The sequence below is a fragment of the Globicephala melas genome, chromosome 6 (assembly GCF_963455315.2).
Source record: "Globicephala melas chromosome 6, mGloMel1.2, whole genome shotgun sequence".
Lineage (NCBI taxonomy): Eukaryota > Metazoa > Chordata > Mammalia > Artiodactyla > Delphinidae > Globicephala > Globicephala melas.
In genome coordinates this window covers 23206216-23225920 of record NC_083319.1, presented here as the reverse complement: position 1 = coordinate 23225920, position 19705 = coordinate 23206216, and the positions used below count along the sequence as shown (strand labels likewise).

Here is a 19705-nt window from a genome sequence, read left to right as displayed (position 1 = left end):
ACTGTTGCAAAAGGAAAGATAAATGGACTTCTCTAAAGTGAGGGAAACATTCAGGTAACAGTTTGCAATTAAAAGAAAGAAAAAAAATCAATTAATGAAATTGCTTTTGGTAATGCTCATATTTCATCCTATTTGCCACTGAGATTTTATAACTGGAAACAAAATTTAGGCTTCTGGTCAAAATGAGCACTAAGCCCCTACCTTTACATTCCGAGCTACTTCTTGAATGGAGATATTCAGTGTAAGTTCCAGTTGGACAGGGTTTGCACTCAAGCTGTCCTTCTTCATCTTGATAGGAGCCCATCAAGCAGCTTTCACAGACAGAATTCTCCAGAGAATAGTAGGTTCCCAAAGGGCAATTGACTGAAGAGAAAACAAGCAGGAAACACTGAATATAGTATGGAATGTGCTTTTTCCCTAAGGCATGAGAGTAATAAAGCCTGCTTCCAGATACTATTGTTTATGGGTTAAATTTTACTGCTAGAGGCTTACTCACATGATAAACCTTCCAGCAATGTATTCCTCTAAACCAACAGTAGATTCTTTTTTTTTTTTTTTGAGAAAATGCAAATTCTTGTTGACCAAGCTTAGTGTTTATATGATGGCGGCTTTGAAGTGTGGGTTAAAGTTCTAATAAACCAGATTATTCTGGAAACACACAGTTCGTGGAAGAAGAGGATAAAACAATGAATGTTTAGGTTAATTTGGGGCTTCGAGATATGAAAAATGATTTCATAGCTGTTCTTCTGAATGGTTTCCCTTATGAAATTGAGTGTCCATTATAGCATTATTTGTAGAAATAAAAACGGGCAAAGGTGGTGAGCCTAAAAAAAGGGAGTTAAGTCGACCCTTGTCTCTGATTGCAGGAATTACTGTCCACTGAAGGCAAGTCTGAGGCATCCTCAGACCCAAAGTCTCTGAGGAAACAGGCCAATTTTAGAACCTTCCTTCCTTGAAGATTTGCTCTACTATTTGGACGCCTAGAGTGCAGAATATCTGAGACCAAAGTGGGATGTTAAATTCACTGAAAGGCTGCTATCAAAGTTAGTATTTTTATAGAGAGGACACTTGAAAGAATCACTTGGGTGATTCTGAGGTGGTAAGGTATGTAAGAATTACCTGGCAACTTATTACATTTCAGATTCCAATGCCCTAACCCCAAGGGGTCAGATGCATCCGTTTTGGGATGGGGCCTTAATCGAGCTGCATTTTGAAAGCACTTCAGGGTATGCTGACACAGGTAGCCTGAAGACCACACGGAGAAATGCAAAACGCTGGCCAAGGCAATTCCTGATTTTCACTCACAGGTTGAGAAAGAAACAAGAGGAGGCTCGGAAAGACGACGTTAATGTGCTTTGGATGGACTGTGTTTATCACACTGTGAAAAACTCAGCTGAGCTCTGGGAATAGCAATAAGAACTGTTGAGGAAGGTTTTCCGACCAGGACACAAGAGCCCCAACCTACAGAGGGGTTAACAGAAGACTCTCGTCAGTTGGTTCCACTGAGTGTACAGAGTTTAGTCAGAGGAGATCCCGCCATCTATAAATGATGACTTGTTAGGGAAAGAGACTGGAACTGATCCAGATGGTGACAGTCTAAATTAGGGGTAAAAGCTAAGGGACTCGGGGGAGGGAGAATGGGGAAGGGAAGTTTAATGGGTCTGGGGTCTCCTTTGGGGGTGATGAAAATGTTCTGGAATTGTGATAGAGGTGACGGTTGAATGACATTGCGGTTGTACTAAATACCACTGAATTGTATACTTTTTAAAATAAATTTATTTATTTTATTTATTTATTTTTGGCTGTGCTGGGTCTTCGTTGCTGTGCACGGGTCTAGTTGCGGCGAGCGGGGGCTACTCTTCTTTGCGGTGCGCGGGCTTCTCAAGGCGGTGGCTTCTCTTGTTGCGGAGCACAGGCTTTAGGCGCGCAGGCTTCAGTAGTTGTGGCACGTGGGTTCAGTAGCGGTGGCTTGCGGGGTCTAGAGCACAGGCTCAGTAGTTGTGGCACATGGGCTTAGTTGATCCGCGGCATGTGGGATCTTCCCAGGCCAGGGATCGAACCCGTGTCCCCTGCATTGGCAGGCGGATTCTTAACCACTGCGCCACCAGGGAAGTCCCTGAATTGTATACTTTAAAATGGTTCACTTTATGCTATGTGAATTTCATGTTGGCTGCCTGGGTGGGAATCTCAGCTACACCACTTACTGTCTTAAATGGTAAGACTTACTGGGTAAGTTCTTAGCCTCCCTGGCTTCAGTTTTCTCATGTATAAAATGTACTTAATAAGAATGGTACCGCATACAGTAGCTAAACAGGATTAAACACATGAGACGGGCTCAGCCAGCACACGAGTGGTCAGAAAGTATGAGTTTCTGTTATTGGAGTTGCTGCTGAAAGCTGTGAGGTCTAAAGATCTATAAATAAAACGAAGATTTGAGTCGCTCACCTAAAATAATTTTCTTGTTGTGACCAATAGTGGTTATCTAGATTTTTGAGACACTAAGCATGTAACAATAAGAAAATGTAGCTTTCATCACAATATCCCTTTAGAGTTGTAAAACGACTCTATCCGTGTCATTTGACCCAATAGGCACCAAATATTTTTGATTACAGGGAGAAGTCTTACCACACATACGCCCTCTCAGCATGGAGCCTGGTCTGCAGAAGAGGAAAGCCTTTTCGGTTTCTAAGGAATTGCTGTCAGCTACAAGCATTTCAGATGCAAGATGAAAGGAATACATGGGCTCCTTAGTAAGGGTCCTTTTCAGTCGATTTGTGATAGTTTCCAATGTCTTAATGAGTCGTTGCTGATTTTCCAATTCAAGGGTATCATTTCTTTCATCAGGTAAGGGCACACTAGCTGAGATAAAAACGAAACAAGAGAAAACATAACACACACACACGGTGTTGCAGGAAGCCATTTGTACTGAGTTTTTACCAAAGAGAAATAGCATATTAAAAATCTTCCAGGAAAAATAAACTGAAACTTAAACACCACTTACTGAGCAACTAGTACCTGGAGAATATTAAAAACAACACGATTTGTTTTAACCTTTCTCTCCTATGCTGGATCTACATCACCCTTTTGTGGAGTTCTTCATGATTACATATTAAATTCCTGCAAACTCTCGCTTTTTAAAAACACACCGTAGTTCATCATGTCAAGATGAGCACAAAGCAGGGGGCTTATTGCTATGGCAACTATAAAGTACATCTGTGATGGTAAGAAAAAAATGACAAAACTTGGTTGATTGCGTTTGCCCTAATTTTCAGTTCCAGGGTCATTTCCTAATAATGGTAACAAACAGAAAATTTGAAAAACAGGTCTCCAATCAAGAATTTCTCTCTATATTAACCTTTTCAAATAGATAGTCTATCCTTACCTGTGATGTTAAAAATTAACTTAATTTTGTGGTCAGATAACGGGGCACTTCTTTTAATCCGTGAAGATCTGGCTTTGCCAGCGCCCGTGGGTGTTTCTCGCACGGTGTCCAGGAAGTCATCATAAGAGTAATCCAGCCTGTTAGCTGCACCCCAGCCGACAGGTCCTGGACAATTGGGGCAGAGAGACAAAAGATGTTACAGTTGCACCTTTATCAGCGTTTAGGTTCTAATGTGAGTCCACAAATCAAACTGTCCTTGATCATCGCTTAAACTGCCCATAATAATACACCATATACAAGGTTTCGTCTGTAGTATCATACTGTAGCTGTAGGCGCTTCATATGAAGTTTAGCTTACCAATGAATTCCATTAAAAGTATAAAGCAAAGTCTCTGTAGAGCTACACAGGCATTTAAAACATTCTATCCTTGACCTAATAATAAATTACCTTAACTTTAGAGGAAATGGGAGGAGGTACAGATTTTAATCAATTCCTATTTCCCTTCAGGGTTTGCTCCATTCTTGCTTTTTTGTATCAGCGTTATAAACTTAACGCATGGAAACAGATTTCCTTTTGTGAAGATTGTTCAAGTGTCTGCATAGCTGCATTATATTTCAAAGGTGGGGGTAGTTTCTGAGGGCAGCATGTAAGTTACATGATTACCTAGTTAGGAAACTATGCTGGAGGCAGCACGGCTGCACGTGATTCTTTGGATGCCCTCCATATCACTGTGATCAAGGATTCAGACTGTGGCTTCTCATATATGGTGTACGGCTGCACAGTCTTAGTCAGGCTCCTTTCATCTCTCTGAATCTCAGTTTCTTTGTGTCTAAACTGAGATAACTGTGCTTACCTCATAGGTTTGTCTGTGGAATAATTGAGCTAATTTATGACAACTGGCTCATATCTGACTCATTCTAAAACCTCAGTGATAGTAAATGATATTAATATTGGTCTAGCCATACTGCTGTTGTTGCTTAGTTAGGTGCGTTAAACATCAAATTCTATTTATACAGACTTGTCCACTTAAGTAAGTTGGTTTTTGAGGTTTTTTTTTTTTTTTAGCTTAATTCATGTTTTGGGCCATTAAAAAGAACTGGGATCAATATTTTTGTTTTTCACTTAAACATTTGTCCCACAAGTGTCATGTAGCCATTATGTTGATAGAAAAAAAAAACAGATTAGCAAAGAGAAAAATATAAAAGATTTACTTATAATTCCATCACATGGAAGTAACGACCATAACATTTTAGGCAAGAATTTTTTCTATGAATATATAAATACACACATACACATTTATGCACAGATACATATATATATAGCTAGAATAAAAATAAACATACTGCACTTTTAACAAAATGAGATCATACTATATGTATATTATTTGGTAATAGCTTTTCAAATTTTTTCAAAAATATAATATTTCTGTGTCAAATGGTTTCATAATATTCTCTTCTACAGCTATACTACAAACTAAGCAGGTTTCTATCTTCAAACTTTTAGGTTATTTCAAAATTTTAGAACATCCTTGTACATACACTATTTCATAAAGTATAAGACACCATCAATGAGAAGACACATCCCAATTTCAGAGATGCCCAAATGAAAAGTGTACATCTTAGAATTTATAAGAAGTGGTACATGTTTGCACATTAGCATGACTTTTATCTTGAGAAATATCCTTAGAAGTGGAATTTCTGGGTCTGAGCATTTTTAATCCTTTAGATACATATCGTCAAATGCCCTTCAATGTCTCCTCTACACACAATATATGAATATGATTTTTTTCCCCTGACACCCTTGCCAACTCTGGGTGTTATGATTCTTATTCAAATTTGTTAATCTGACAGGTCAAAAATGGCATCTCATTTTAGTTTTCATTTGAATTACATGATTATTATAAGATCAAACAATTTTAATATATTTATTGGCCCTTTATTTTCCATACATTATGACTTGCCAAGGTGTTATAACCATTACGCTGATCTTGTGACTCTGTTGTGAGGACACTCAAGAAGGAAGGGTTGTCTCTTAGGATCACTTGTACCACATGCCATCTGGATCCTTCTAGAATGACAAACATCACCCACCTCAAAGCCTCATGACGACAACTGACTCCCTCTGTGTGTATCCCTGCACCCCTGCAACCTACCTCAACAATCTGGGGCTTGAGGGAAACCTGGGTCATGTGTGACAGAAGAGGCATTGTTATTCTAGATGTGCCACTGCCAGCTCCCCTGCCAATGCCACCTTGTGTTTTTCTATCTAAAACTTTAACGTCAAATATGTTCACTGAGAAGTTGTACATAATAGTTAAAATTGGAAAACAACTTAAACCTACCAATAGGAAATTGTTTATATAAATTATGGCAAACTGACTCATAAAATAATATGCAGATATTAAAATTGTATTGAAGTATAATATTTATGACATAAAAATGTCCTGAATAAAATCTTACCTAAAAACTCACGTTTACAAAATAGTATGGGTCAGCGTACATATGCATGTACAGTTACATATTCATTAATATATTAACAGAATTATTTCTGGGATTGCAGGTTATCTCAATATCGTTCCTTAGCATTTTTCAAATTTTTGCAATAAACATATATGCACAAATAATATTTTTAAATTTAAAAATCTAAAGCAACATTCAACATCACTCAGTGCTGAATCACTAAAAACACTAGTGTCAGAAACAAAAAGGATGTCTGCTGTCATGTGAATTAATACTGTCTCAAATAACCTTCTAAGCACTTTATTTATACTTGTACTTCCTCCTTTAATCCTTACAATGGCTCTATGAGTTCAGTACTCTTATATACCCAATTTATAGGTGAGAAAATGGAAGCACAGAGTGGTTTGAGAACTTGGGCTCAAGACCACACACCTAGTTGGTGGGGAAGCCAGGATTCAGACCTTACTAGTTGCTTGTAGGGTTCATGTGCTTTAAACACGACACTATTTTGTTATCACTATTATATTTTAAAACATTACTCTGCAAGTTCTGGACAGTTTTATAAGAATGAAATAAAAATAATTACTGGAAAGGACAATTTTGCTAATTGAGGGACACAACTGAAATCTAGAAATCTAGTAAGCTAAATGGTCAGTTGGACCAGCCAAAAAAATCACATAGCACACTTTGGAGTAGCTTTAATAAAAGTTATATGTCAATTATATCTCAAAAAAAAAAAAAACAAGAAAAAAGTGTTCAGACTCTACATGAAGAAAACATCAGAATTCCACTTGAAGGTGTATTAGACTTGAATAAATGGCTTACTTGCAATTTAAGTTAAATGCCATATAAAAATTGTTGTTAGTACTTTATAGTTATTACTATTCTCTTCTAAGATCTCATATGAATATTTGAATTTTACAATCATAATGTGACTTAGTTTTCTTAGTTTTTATCATCGTGAGGCATTTTGGCTAATATTTTGAAAGAATTTATTTGATACCCCAAATGTAATATATTTATAAAGATCATTAAGCACAGTATCAAGTTATCCAGTCATCTTAAAATACTTGATGAATAAATAAATGAAAGATCATTTTTCCAGTTTGCCCCACTCTTCTGGAATGATTTTCTTAGTCTGCAGATCAGTTTTGCCAACTACCCACACTAAATAATTTCATTACCAATTGCAAAGCCATTTTCATACTCATAATTATATTCGAGGCAGTATTTTTTGGTCAGGTCCTCCAGTCTGCAGTCAATGTCATCAGCGTCACTACAAAATGATGGGACCTGCAAATAAAAAATGAAGAGGACAAAATGTACTTCACATCTGGGTGTGCCTTGGATAAGCCCTTTGCTCCTCTGGCCTTCACCTCTCCATCAGCAGGAGGGGAGGGAGGGCCCTAGAGCTCTGTCTGCCCTTAAAAAGGCTCCTGACCCTCCTCCATGCCCTGCCCTACCTCCTCTAAGTGCCTGTGGACCACCAGGATTAGCCTCATGCCTTTTCTTTCGGTTTGTATCACTTACCACAAGAAAACCAGGACTCTTGGGATATCTCTTGTCTCTTAACTTTCACCCCATTTGGCTTTTTAAAAATTGAAGTGCAGTTGATTTACAACATTTTATTAATGGCTCTTTAGCTCCCTTTTCTCTGACCCTATCTCCCACCCTTCTCCAAGTCCTCAAAATCTTCCTCGATGCCCTCTGAAACACACAGTCAGTAATCAGCCAATCTCCTATTATTATTATTATTATTTTTAACCTCCTCTCTTTATGTTCTCTTCATTTTTGCTCTCAATGAAACCTGACTTCCTAGTTTTCTTAGGTGGTGGGCATGGAGGAAGTGTCCTCCTCACTCTTTATTGCTGTTTCCAGATCATGCTCCCATGAACCTCCTTGAAGCCTCACAGTTTTGAAGCCCCTGCAATCAACTATACCACACACTGACCCTCCTTGTGGCCATCACCTACAGCCCTCCCCCACTCTGAGTCACCCTCTCATTCCGAGAGCGCTTGGTAACCGTCCTTGTTACAGCCCTCGGTGATTTCTGCATCCACCCAGCTGATCCTTCTATCACCTTGGAGTCTCACTTCCTCTTCCTCTTCTGTCTTCCAGCTCTACTTTTTTTTTTTTTTTAAAGAAGATGTTGGGGGTAGGAGTTTATTAATTAATTTATTTATTTTTGCTGTGTTGGGTCTTCGTTTCTGTGCGAGGGCTATCTCTAGTTGTGGCAAGCGGGGGCCACTCTTCATCGCGGTGCGCGGGCCTCTCACTATTGCGGCCTCTCTTGTTGCGGAGCGCAGGCTCAGTAGTTGTGGCTCACGGGCCTAGTTGTTCCACGGCATGTGGGATCCTCCCAGACCAGGGCTCAAACCTGTGTCCCCTGCATTAGCAGGCAGATTCTCAACCACTGCACCACCAGAGAAGCCCCCAGCTCTACTTTGTCACTTGACATACATGAGACATACACTTGAGGGTATGTCTCATGATCATACCCTCAGACCTCGTTGTTACCAGTAACTGCACCTTCTCCTACTCCCAAGAATCCAACAATTCTTTGACTTCATCAGAATCTATAATCCACTGATGCTACCCACCTCCTCACTGTCTCTCAGCTCCTGATGTCTTCACTTCCTTATTTGCCCATCTTGGATCCCATGGTCTACCACCATGAATTACTCCTGTGCATGCACCCTCCTCCATATGTTTGCCTGGAGGACCTTTAACCCTGGTTAAATTCATTGCTCTGCTTTCTCCACATTTGCGCCCACATGCTCAACCGTAGCTTAGGAGAAAACACAATGCTGCTTACTGCCAAGCCTACTACATTGCCCTAGAATATTCATTTATGCTCTCCTAGAAAATTATTTTATACATGTTCTGTTTTCTCAAACCTCCAGCAACTCCTCCCCATCCACACTCCAGGCTGATCATTCCGCATCTTTTTTTCACAGATCAAATAGTCACAAAAGATCCTTCCTTCACACACTTACATCACCATGTGGACTCACTCCTGTACCCATGCTCCTGTACACTCCGCCTCCTTGATGCCTTGCTTTCTCTCACACTCTGTATCAAATCTACTACTACTACTACATCTACTTTCAGAATCTATCCAAAATCTAAGCCACTCAACTCTGTTACGGATACAAATATATATATATATATATATATGTCATAATTTCCTGCCTTCAAGACATTCAATACAGTTAAATACATCGTTTTGCTTTCTTGGAATCACTGAAAGAGTCCTAAACGAAAACACATGAAAAAGAAAATCCTTTAAATGTTCAATGATCTCCTCATCATAAAAGAAATACAGTCTACAATGGCATTTTTGTCATACTTTAAATAACAAAGCAGACATGCTCAAACCACATGGACCCTAAGCTTCCCTTTCTGACTTGGAGTGTTTTAAAAAATTCAAAGTGCTTTAACACAGATTTACATATAATTCACTCCAGAAGTCCAAAATCCTATGAATAATTCTAAATACGAGGAGCAAGTTTGGGTCACAAAGAAGAAGGGAATCATCGGGACAAAGAATTTTTGTTGCAGGTGACCCAGAGAGGTTACAAAAAACTCAACAGCGAGCGTCCTTTCAAATATGGCAAACAACACAGGAATGCTACTGACATACCATTTTCCCCAAGGTGGTCTCAAATGCTTCAGAAAACTTCTTCAACAGATCCGTGTCATCACAACGAGTTGCTTTGTACAGCATCTCAAAGGACTTGAACCCATGATTTGCAAAACGTTTTACTGGAAAATGTTGGAAAAAACAGCTCCAGTTGGTTAGTGTTTTCAAAACAACGATTTAATTTTCTGTGGAATAACTGTAACTTGGTATTTTAATCCTGACATGATTTTGGGGATTGTTATAAAAACAAAAGATGACAGTTAAGGAACGTTTCCAGGCATTAATTGGTCATAATAAACCATGAGCCAAGCAGCTCTGTACCCAGTTACCTGGTGATAAGTTTGCTTTGATATATTATTCTTTGCCTTCCAATCATATTAAAAAATGAGTATTTAAGAGAAAAAGAGATATAAAAATTCTCCTAATTATATTCCTGGGAATCTTTGAAAAATACTAGCTGCATCAAAGATATTATAATTTATATTTATGTAAACTTATAACTTATATGTTTATATTATATTTGCAACCAATAGACATTGAAAAATTTCTGAATATTATGTGAAATTCTATTTTTTGAAAGTGTAATTTCACAAAGATAAATTTTTCCTTGGATCAGAAGCTTAGAATTTAGACTCAGCAAGATGTCTCAGAATATTCAGAGACGATGTCTCCTAATAGCATCAGCATTAAAATCCTATTGTCTAGGGTTTCCCTGGTGGCGCAGTGGTTGAGAGTCCGCCTGCCAGTGCAGGGGACACGGGTTCGTGCCCAGGTCCGGGAAGATCCCACATGCCGCGGAGCGCCTGGGCCCGTGAGCCATGGCCTCTGAGCCTGGGCGTCCGGAGCCTGTGCTCCGCAACGGGAGAAGTCACAACAGTGAGAGGCCTGCATACAGCAAAAAAAAAAAAAAAAAAAAATCCTACTGTCTAAATCTTTGATAGAGGTGAGTGATATCACTTTTATTTGCTTCCCAAATTTGGGGAAAAAAATAGCTCAAGTAAGTGGGCTTTACTCTTTTTCTAAGACACTGGCATTTAAACTTCATCTACAGTACTAGATCAAAGATTCACTCCAGAAAATATTATTTACACTAGACAAAGATATTGGGTTATTTTTATAATAATATATAAGATTACAGAATAGCTCTAAATCTGAATCACTTCTAAAGAGAATGCGACTGATCTCTCACTGCATCACGTATATCGGCTCTTACTTTAAACATAAGCTCTTCTAAAGACTGTAAGACTATACTTTATAAGTTGAAGTTTACAAGTCAAGAATGCCATGCTGACAAGTCTCTTCGGATAATTCTGGTAAATGAAAATGAGAGCGCCAAGATGGTTTTGCCATAAACTGAATCTTATCCTATAGCAATCCGATAAATAGCAAAACTCTGGGGGGCTAATATCTTAAGTCAAGGGACAAGCATTTCTCTTAGCTGCAAACACTTCAAATTCACGGCACCGTTTTCCACTCACCAAACCTAATCCCTATATTAAAGCAATTTTTCCCTTTAATGTTTAGAAATTTATACACATAGGCAGACAAATACATACTCACACATATGAAAGGAGTCCAGAAAAGAATTAGAACTTACTAGCACAGTCTGGCCATTCAGTGGAATATGGTGGCTTCCAGATGCCATCTTCATAAGCACAATAATACTTGTCAGTAGACCCTTCTGTGAAATCATAGCCCTCTAAGCAACTTAATGTGCAGTTAACTCCAGCACTATCTTGAGTACATAGAAAATCCCCATTTACAGGTGTAAATGGAACTTCACAGGGGGAACCTGTGTAAAAAAAATTGTATTCCTCATATACAGTGGTATAAGAAATACAAATTAAAATCCAGGAGTCTAAGCTGAATTTTGAAAAGGATTCCTCCTGTCCACCACTACTCCTAGAAAAACTCTCACAGTAAATCCTTAGTGTGGGATTGTTGCAAAGTCTGCTTTTTGATTCCTAGGTGGGTACAGTTAAAAAACTGTACCTATGTGTAATTATGGGTAATTAATTACCTATGTGTAACTGTGCATATTTTATGAAAAGATAAAGTACTTCTGATTTGCAAGTTACTTTTGGCATTCCTTTAAGAAAAATGAAAACCAGATAACATTACATAGGAAATACATTTTCTGAATCTGTCTCCTCAAGCATTCAAAATAGGATCATGACAACAATACTTTACAACTTTGGAGAAAATGTTAATAAGTCGTTAATTAAAGACTACCCCAGAAGAAAATATTTCTATTTACCATGAAGTGAAGGAATAATGATCAGAAATCTCAGTAAAATCTGTCAGTATTCTAACTTTAAACATCTACTGCTCATGGACTATTTTCTTTCACAAAATAGAGTGCAACAGCGATTACATATATCAAGTTCAACTAGATTTTTGGAGGCTTATACAGAGTATACCTTTTATGATAATGTGGATGTCACATGTTCTGTTATTGCCTGAGGGGTCAGTGGCTGTGTACCGCACTACCGTCTCCCCGTGAGGGAAAAGGTCTCCTGGTGTATGACTTCTGGTGATGGCCAACACAGCCCCTAGAAAGGAAAGAAGCGGAAAGAAGGAATCCAATTTGAGGGTTATTGTGTGCAGTCGCTTTATTTGATTTGAATTTTCATTTTCTGTTTATACAAACCAGCTGGGCATTCTATTTGTACTGATTTGGCCGCTAGTAGAAAATAAAAGATATAATTTTACGCTATAACACAGAAATTGTTGACTCAAAAACCTATTAAATTAAGGCATTCTTACTAAATAAAGTATTTTCCTTGAATAGGTCAGTCACTGTGAATACTGGAAATTTAATTAAGAAATCTATTTAACTTGCATTCTTATTGCTTTTGGGGTTTTGGTCAAAGCTTTAAAGTGAATTTCAGCTATATTAGCCCATTTTTTTCTGTTTTCCCATGAATTTTTATAACTTTTATGACAAATGTTTAAGAACTGAGTATGAAAACATAGAACTGCGTTAGATTTACCAATAGGATGCATAGTTTATGTCTTTAGGACAATGGAAGCTTGGAGACTCAATGAATTTATTAGAACACTTTCAAATAAAACACCTTGTACACGTTTAATAATGTCCGCTGAACACTGAATGAAAGGAAATGCCATGAATAGGTAAGATTAATAATGTTAAATTATATATACTTATCCTAGCATTAAAACGTATTACCTTATATAATTATTCATTCTATTTAGATGTAATTTGCTTTTCATTTCTCTTTTTCCTTTTTAAAAGCTTTTTAAAATAAAGTATCATTTGGTGGTAACATACTGACCACATGATCTCTGCGTTCTCACCTGAGTTGTCCGAGAACTGAGGCTCATCCCAGGTGGCGGCGTGCTCCTTCTCGGAGACCTGGACTGGAGGTGGGGATCTGCACCAGTCTATGCTAGGCGGTTCTACATCTAAAGAACATGAAATCAGAGAATGAAGTCACAACTGATGTTCAAAACTGATGAGGAAGGTTGCAAGAGAGAACCAAAGTCTACTTGTGCTGGCAGAGAACCCTGACCTTGTTAGACATAAGGCTGGCCCTGGGGTCCCTTTGATGATGAGGTATGTTTCATCCCTGAACTCAACATCAAAAGGAAAAGCTGATTCTTGCTATACGTCCCTCTGCCTGTTGAAGAAGGAATACCAGATTGCTAAAATCACCATGAGCATAGCAGTATGAAAGGCAAATTCAGGATACGGTGAGCATTTAATTTGTGAGTTTCGCCACTGGTAGTTGAGCTGACCCACCTAGAAGTGTAGAAAACTTCCCAGATAATTGGAAGGCGTGAAATGACCAAAGCAGTCATTTCACTGGGATCATTCCCACGATTCTCCTCTTAACGGAAGGGCTGATAGATGCTAAATGGAAGGACCAATGGGCAGAGATCCGAGTCATGCTGTAGAACACGTAAGATGTAAGTGAGGATGTTGTATTGTTGGAAGGCCAGGAGGTTATGTCCATAGATGGGACACTGGAGTCTAAGATTCCTAAGGCTGATAAATTCCAGGTAAAGACAAAGAACAAGGTGTGGACATGGGAATGGGGGGCTACAGTGGAGAGGGGGTGAAAGCCATGGTAGAAATGAAAGAACTGTGAGTCTGTTGCTGGGCACTGTAATCTACACTGAAGGAGGGGTTTGAGGTGGCGGCACGGATAAGCCAGGCTTCAAAGCTCTGACGGAATGTGGTGGAATTTTTAGGATGTCAGTAAAGGACAACAAAGAAGGTGTAAAGGAGGAAATTTTAACATAACTATTAATGTTTACACTTTTGAAATGTCCTTCTATTTGTAACAACATGCCTTTGAGGGACGAATACTACTTTTCTAATTATATAGGTAAGGAATCTGAAACCAGGCAAATTTAAGAGACTTGCCTTAGGTCATTAAGCTGGTAAATTGTAGTCATAGACCTCAAGACTAGGATGATATACTATCAATGACATACGGAAACATATAATTCTGAAATTAAACGAGCTCTACCTCTGGAGAATATATAGATTTTTGTTTTAAGCTAAGTCTTATGAATAAATGTTCAGTTTTTCTCTTTTCCTTATGTTTGTCATTTCCTTAGTACAGGATCTTTGGTTTACTACTTTCCTAGGCTGTAAACTCTGTCAACCAGCAGTGGAGCCTCCTTTGCTCACAGTTAGGTCTCCATGGCCTAGCAGGGCACCTGGCCCATAACAGATGCTCAGAAAAAGTTGCTGAATAAAGAAAAGAATGAAGGAATGCTCGTAGGAGGTCAGTGCACTTTGAGAATGCGGAATCAAGCCAATTCACAGTTAAATTTACAAACCCGACAGTATTTACTATTTTCCCAAAAGAAACTGCAGATGAAATAGTTCCAAGATTTTCTAAATTTATCTGATTTTAGCCAAACAGTTTAAAGTTGAAGTTCAGGGACAGGAGAGCAGTAAGACGAGGCCAATGACTGTCAAAGAATTGGAGGGACCAGCCAGATGCATTGTCTCCACAAGGGAGAGAAAGTCCATTCAAAGCAAGTGAGGCAGCACTCTGTGGAATGTTAAGCAAAAGCGTTCCTATTTCCTCTCATTTATCATCAAGACACCAACACCCCCCCTCATCTGAGGAAAACAAGAAAATGTAGGCTTTGGAATATTTTCTGTGTCTCTCTCTCCCCCTCCCGTTCTCTCCCACTCTCTCTTTCCCCCTCCTTCTCCTGTCCCCTCCTCCCTCCCATTTCCTCTCTTTCATAATTTGAAAATTCAGCTAGTGTCTAGCTAGACACTCGAGTACACTTTTGACATTTCATCATGCTGACTCTTCATTGTGAAAAACGAAAACTTGGCAAACTCTTGAATCACATTTTCACTTTTAAAATCACAGCGCCATAAAAACACACCCAACATATTTTTCATGTGACTGATAAAGTTCACGCTTAAAACAACCTTGAAAAAGCAATTAAAAACAACTAAGCACTATGACATGAACTAGACTGACTTTCATATGAGTCTTTTTATCTACTTTCACCAAAACCTATCACTTCTAGGGTAAGAAGCCAGTTTGATACACATTGGTTATTTCAAGAGGTTATGTAAAAGTCTTAAAATGAAATGAATTTAATGAACTGAATTTTAAAATAAACATTAAAAATACATCTGAGACCAAAATACAAAAATGTTAGTATATTTACACAGAGCTTAATGTGTCAGGCACTACCTTGAGCAGTTTGTATATCTTAACTAATCAAAAATCTCACAATAACCCTATAAGGTAATATATTTACTAATTCTATTTCTGGATGAAGAAACTGAGGCACAGAGAGGTGACTGGTTACGCTGCCTTAAGTGGGAGAGTTGGCTGTGGAGTCAAGCAGTTTGGGTTCAGAGTCTGTGCTCTTGAGTGCTACAGACCACTTCATATATTCTCCACGTATTAAGTCTTGCTGGTGGGTATCTGGTATCTACTGAATTGATTGAAAGCACAAACACCAATTGGGAGATGATGGAGTAAACCAAACCTAAACAATAAAGTAAAATTAAAAAGAAGGAGTGATGTATAGCAGTGGGATGTGAGGATGGAGAGACTGGGACAGATTTCAGAGATACTAAGGAGATGAAACCAGTAGAACCTGATGAGGTATTAGATGTTGGTGATGGAGGGAGAGGAATCAAGAATGACTTCCAGATTTCTGCATGGTAGCTAGGTCTTCACTCCATTTTCTGAGCTAAGAAATATTTTAGGTTTGGGTGAGTTTGAAGTACCTGTGGGGCATCCACGTGGGAAAGTCGGTAGGCAGTATTATACACTGCTCTGAATTTCAGAAGAGAAATCTGAGCTGGAGATAGAAATCTGGGAGCTGTCAGTTAACAAAATTACCAGGAAAACCAGAGAGAGAGAAAGAGAAGAAGGTCAAGGCCGGAATCCTGGGGACGATCCACATTTGAGAGTTGGTCTGAGGAAGAGAAGCCTAAAAAAGCAATCAAGGAGGAAAAATGAGAATAATGGGGGGAAAAACCCCAGAAAGACTGGTGTCAGAGAAGCTATGGAAGGAGGCAGTTTTGATAAAGAGAGCACGGTTAATAATGTAAAATCTACGGAAACATGTCAAATAAGGACTAAAAAGTGTGCAGTAGGATTAGCTCTAGAGATCACCGTAACCTTGATGAAAGTAGTTTCTGTGAGTGAAGGAGACAGAAGCCAGACTTGAGTGACTTTGAGAATAAACGGCAGTTAAGCCAAAAGAGATGGCAACCATTGGGAACTTTTCAAAAGGCTCATATAGGAAGGGGTCAAAGAGACAGAGTGATAATTAAAGGGTACGTAGGTTTCAAAGAGGAAGTGGCTTCAATGACAGAAGGAAGAATCAGTGAGAAAGGACTTGTTGAAGATAAAGGAGAAGGAAAGTCTTTGGGGGCACTGGATTATTTTCACAAACCTCCCCAAGTAATTTGAAGACTTACCAATAACCTTGATATGGAAAGTGCAGCTGGCTTGGTTGCTGGATAGGTCAGTTGCTGTGTACGTGATAGCAACATCTCCAATTGGGAAAAGATAAGGTGGGGTAAAAGCTGGATGAACGTGGATTGACACCTATTGGAGAGAAATATCAGGAAAGTTAAAGTTAAGATTAATAGTACTTTTATTATTTTTTGGTTTATATATTATTAGCAAAGAAGTAAAAAAGACACAATATTTTATGTATAGCAAAAAGGAAAAAAAAATCAGACATAGCCTTTGGTATACTTCTTTCTAGACTATTTATCTATATAGTTTATAGAGCTGGGATACATATGAAATGTTGAATTTTAATGTTGTAAGCAGCACTACGATAACAGTTTTGTACAGATAATTTTAAAATATTTTTATTATGTCCTTATAATAAATTTCCAGAAACAGAATTATTAACCTCAAAGTCATTAGCATTTTATTGATAGATAATACAAAATTTATTTCCCAGATCACGGTAAAAATCTGCATTCCCATTGTTAGTATTTGCATTCCCATTGTTAGTATTCCCATTGTTAGTATTCCCATTGTTAGTATTAGTTAGTATTTGCATTCCAATTGATAGTATCATTGTCAAAGTTCCCATTCAAAGTTCTCTGATCTATATTAAATATCATTACCTTTTGGTAAATCAAAAATATGGCATGAGGTCATTGTTTTAATTTGCAGTTTCTTAATGTCTTATGGTAAGATTAAATTCTCATATGATTGCATGATATAGATATATTCTTCCCTTTTTGAACCATATGTTTGCCTTCTTAGTCCGTTTGAAAATTATAATGTGATAAAGATAAATTTATATTAATATGTGATGTAATAAACATTCTAACATTTGACATATTTGAAGCATTTTTCTCTAGTTTGCTAGAGAACTATTAAAAATACAAATTGAGGCACTTCCCTGGTGGCGCAGTAGTTAAGAATCCACCTGCCAATGCAGGGGATATGGGTTCGATCCCTGGTGTGGGAAGATCCCACATGCCGCGGATCAGCTAAGCCCATGTGCCACAACTATTGAGGCTGCACTCTAGAGCCCACGAGCCACAACGACTGAGCCCAGGCACCACAACTACTGAAGCCCGTGCACCTAGAACCCATGCTCCGCAACAAGAGGAGCCACCATAAGGAGAAGCCCGCCAGCAACGGAGAGTAGCCCCCCACTCGCCGCAACTAGAGAAAGCCCACGCACAGCAACGAAGACCCAACGCAGCCAAAAATAAATAATTAAAAAAATAAGTTTATTTAAAAAAATTGAGAAATACTTTTGAGGTCAGGTCCATTGGTTTTTTCCACTGTATTCTGAAAAAGTATTTCAACACACAGGTGCTACATTTTGTCTAAATTCTCATGGATCCTGAAGTATGTCCCTGCACTCTTCTTAGTATTTGATGACAATGACCAGGATGATGATGACAGTGCATGTTTTCACGGGCCTCTTAATAGAATGTGGAAACTACACACGAGGGAGCACTCAACGCACACATCACCGACAGTATAGTAAGTACTATAATTTACATTTACACTTTTAAAATCAGATTTAAAAGTTACCTTGTCTTTGGTTACCTAAAGATAAATACCATATGATCTCGCTAATAAGTGGCAGGAAAAAAAAAAAAGATCACAGATACGGAGAACAGTTTGGTGGTTGCCAGAAGAGGGGTATGGGGGTGCTCAAAAGGGGTGAAGGTGGACAAAAGGTACAAACTTCCACTTATAAGATAAATAAATCCTGGAGATGTAATATACAGAGTGATGACTATATTTAATAATACACTTTAAAAAAGTTATCTTGATTTTTTAAAGTATATTGTGTTTATTCAACACAATTATCAGAACATATTGTGTGTGTGTCCTTGAATGGCACATGTCCTGAATGACACAACTTACATATTTACATGCAAGTGTAAAAACTATATACTATTTAAGGGCATCTTCACGTATGTGAACAGTAAAAGTATAGATTTAAGAGGGTGTTAAATTCCTAATTCCTTTCCTAGCATCTGATGGATAATTACCTCAAGCTACTGTATATACTAGACTAAAATACTGTGTTCTGAATAATGCTGGTTTTAAAAAAGCTGAGTAAGAAACACTGATGTTATCTTCTTCAGACTGGCCAATATGCAATCATTTCAGGATCATATTTTAAAACATATGCTTAAAAATAGAAACTAAGATTGATTCCCCATCTTTCTTTTTCTTAAAAGATCTTCAGAGCCTAGGAAGGGGCAAAGAATTCTCAGCCAACGAATCCGCAGAATGAAGGGTTTCCGTTTTGAGATTTTCATCTGAAATTTCTAATGAAAAATTCAAGGCTGATCATTCTTCTATCAGATGGGGCATTAACATTTATGAGTACAGCTAGAGAGGACACTATCATTAATTAGTAAGTTTTCAATAGCACACATATTTGCAGTGTATTTAGAATTCATCTGACAAAGGATGCAAATATTTGCTCAAACCTTACCTTTTCCCCAGAGTTGTCTTTAGCTGTTGGGATTTGCCAAGTGATATTAGCAGAGTCTTGCTGTTCCTGAGTCTCAGCCTCTATGTCCGCAGGACAGTTGATTTGAGGAGCTTCCACATCTGATTCAGAAAATACACAAATCAGTTAACATATCAATGTGTAATTCTAAGTCGTTTAAGAGAGAGGTAAAAAGACATTAATACTCCGTGACTCGCTTTTTACATCCCAATTCCTGACTGATTTGGAATTTATAACTGCCTTCAGGATAATGTATCTCAGGATGACTTATGAAGCCCTTCCTGAACTGGCACCTGCTCCCCTAAGAGGGGACAAATCCCCTCCTCTCTGACAAATCCCCTACCAGAACTCAGTCTCCACATCGAATACTCTCAGTCCCACGAGAGCACCATGGTTCTTCTTATACCTGGGTCTTTGCCCACGTCCTTTTATTTGCCTGAATCAATGCTCTCTTCCCCCTTTACCCAGGAAACCCCTACTTGTCCTTTAATTCTCAGCTTAGACACAAGATCCTCAGGAAGCTTCTCTGACCCCACTGGTCCATTTTAGGTGCTCACTCCACAAGTTCCCATGGCCCTCTGTCCTTCCTAACCATAACTCGTTTTGCCATTTTGAAATTAAATTTTCTCCTCCCAAAGAATTTAAGTTCTTTGAATGCCAGGATATCTCTTGTCCCATTGTATTATATAGTTCCTGGCATATAACAGGAGTTTGATAAATATTTTTGGAATGAAATAAAGAGACAGAAAA

At 38.3% G+C, this 19705-nt stretch overlaps 1 protein-coding gene across 2 annotated transcripts in view; it reads right to left on the bottom strand.

Annotated features, from left to right (window-relative positions):
- SVEP1 (sushi, von Willebrand factor type A, EGF and pentraxin domain containing 1) overlaps positions 1–19705 on the bottom strand; it is a 185675-nt gene that overhangs the window by 83044 nt on the left and 82926 nt on the right. For both annotated transcript variants that reach the window (XM_060300636.1, XM_030859035.2), the window contains exons 8-17: positions 18938–19056; positions 16425–16554; positions 12803–12910; positions 11905–12036; positions 11082–11276; positions 9485–9606; positions 7026–7134; positions 3383–3547; positions 2626–2859; positions 202–363 (exon numbers count right to left, since the gene is read on the bottom strand). In XM_060300636.1, the coding sequence (XP_060156619.1) occupies positions 202–363; positions 2626–2859; positions 3383–3547; positions 7026–7134; positions 9485–9606; positions 11082–11276; positions 11905–12036; positions 12803–12910; positions 16425–16554; positions 18938–19056 (1476 nt within the window). The remainder of the gene's footprint in view (positions 1–201; positions 364–2625; positions 2860–3382; positions 3548–7025; positions 7135–9484; positions 9607–11081; positions 11277–11904; positions 12037–12802; positions 12911–16424; positions 16555–18937; positions 19057–19705) is intronic.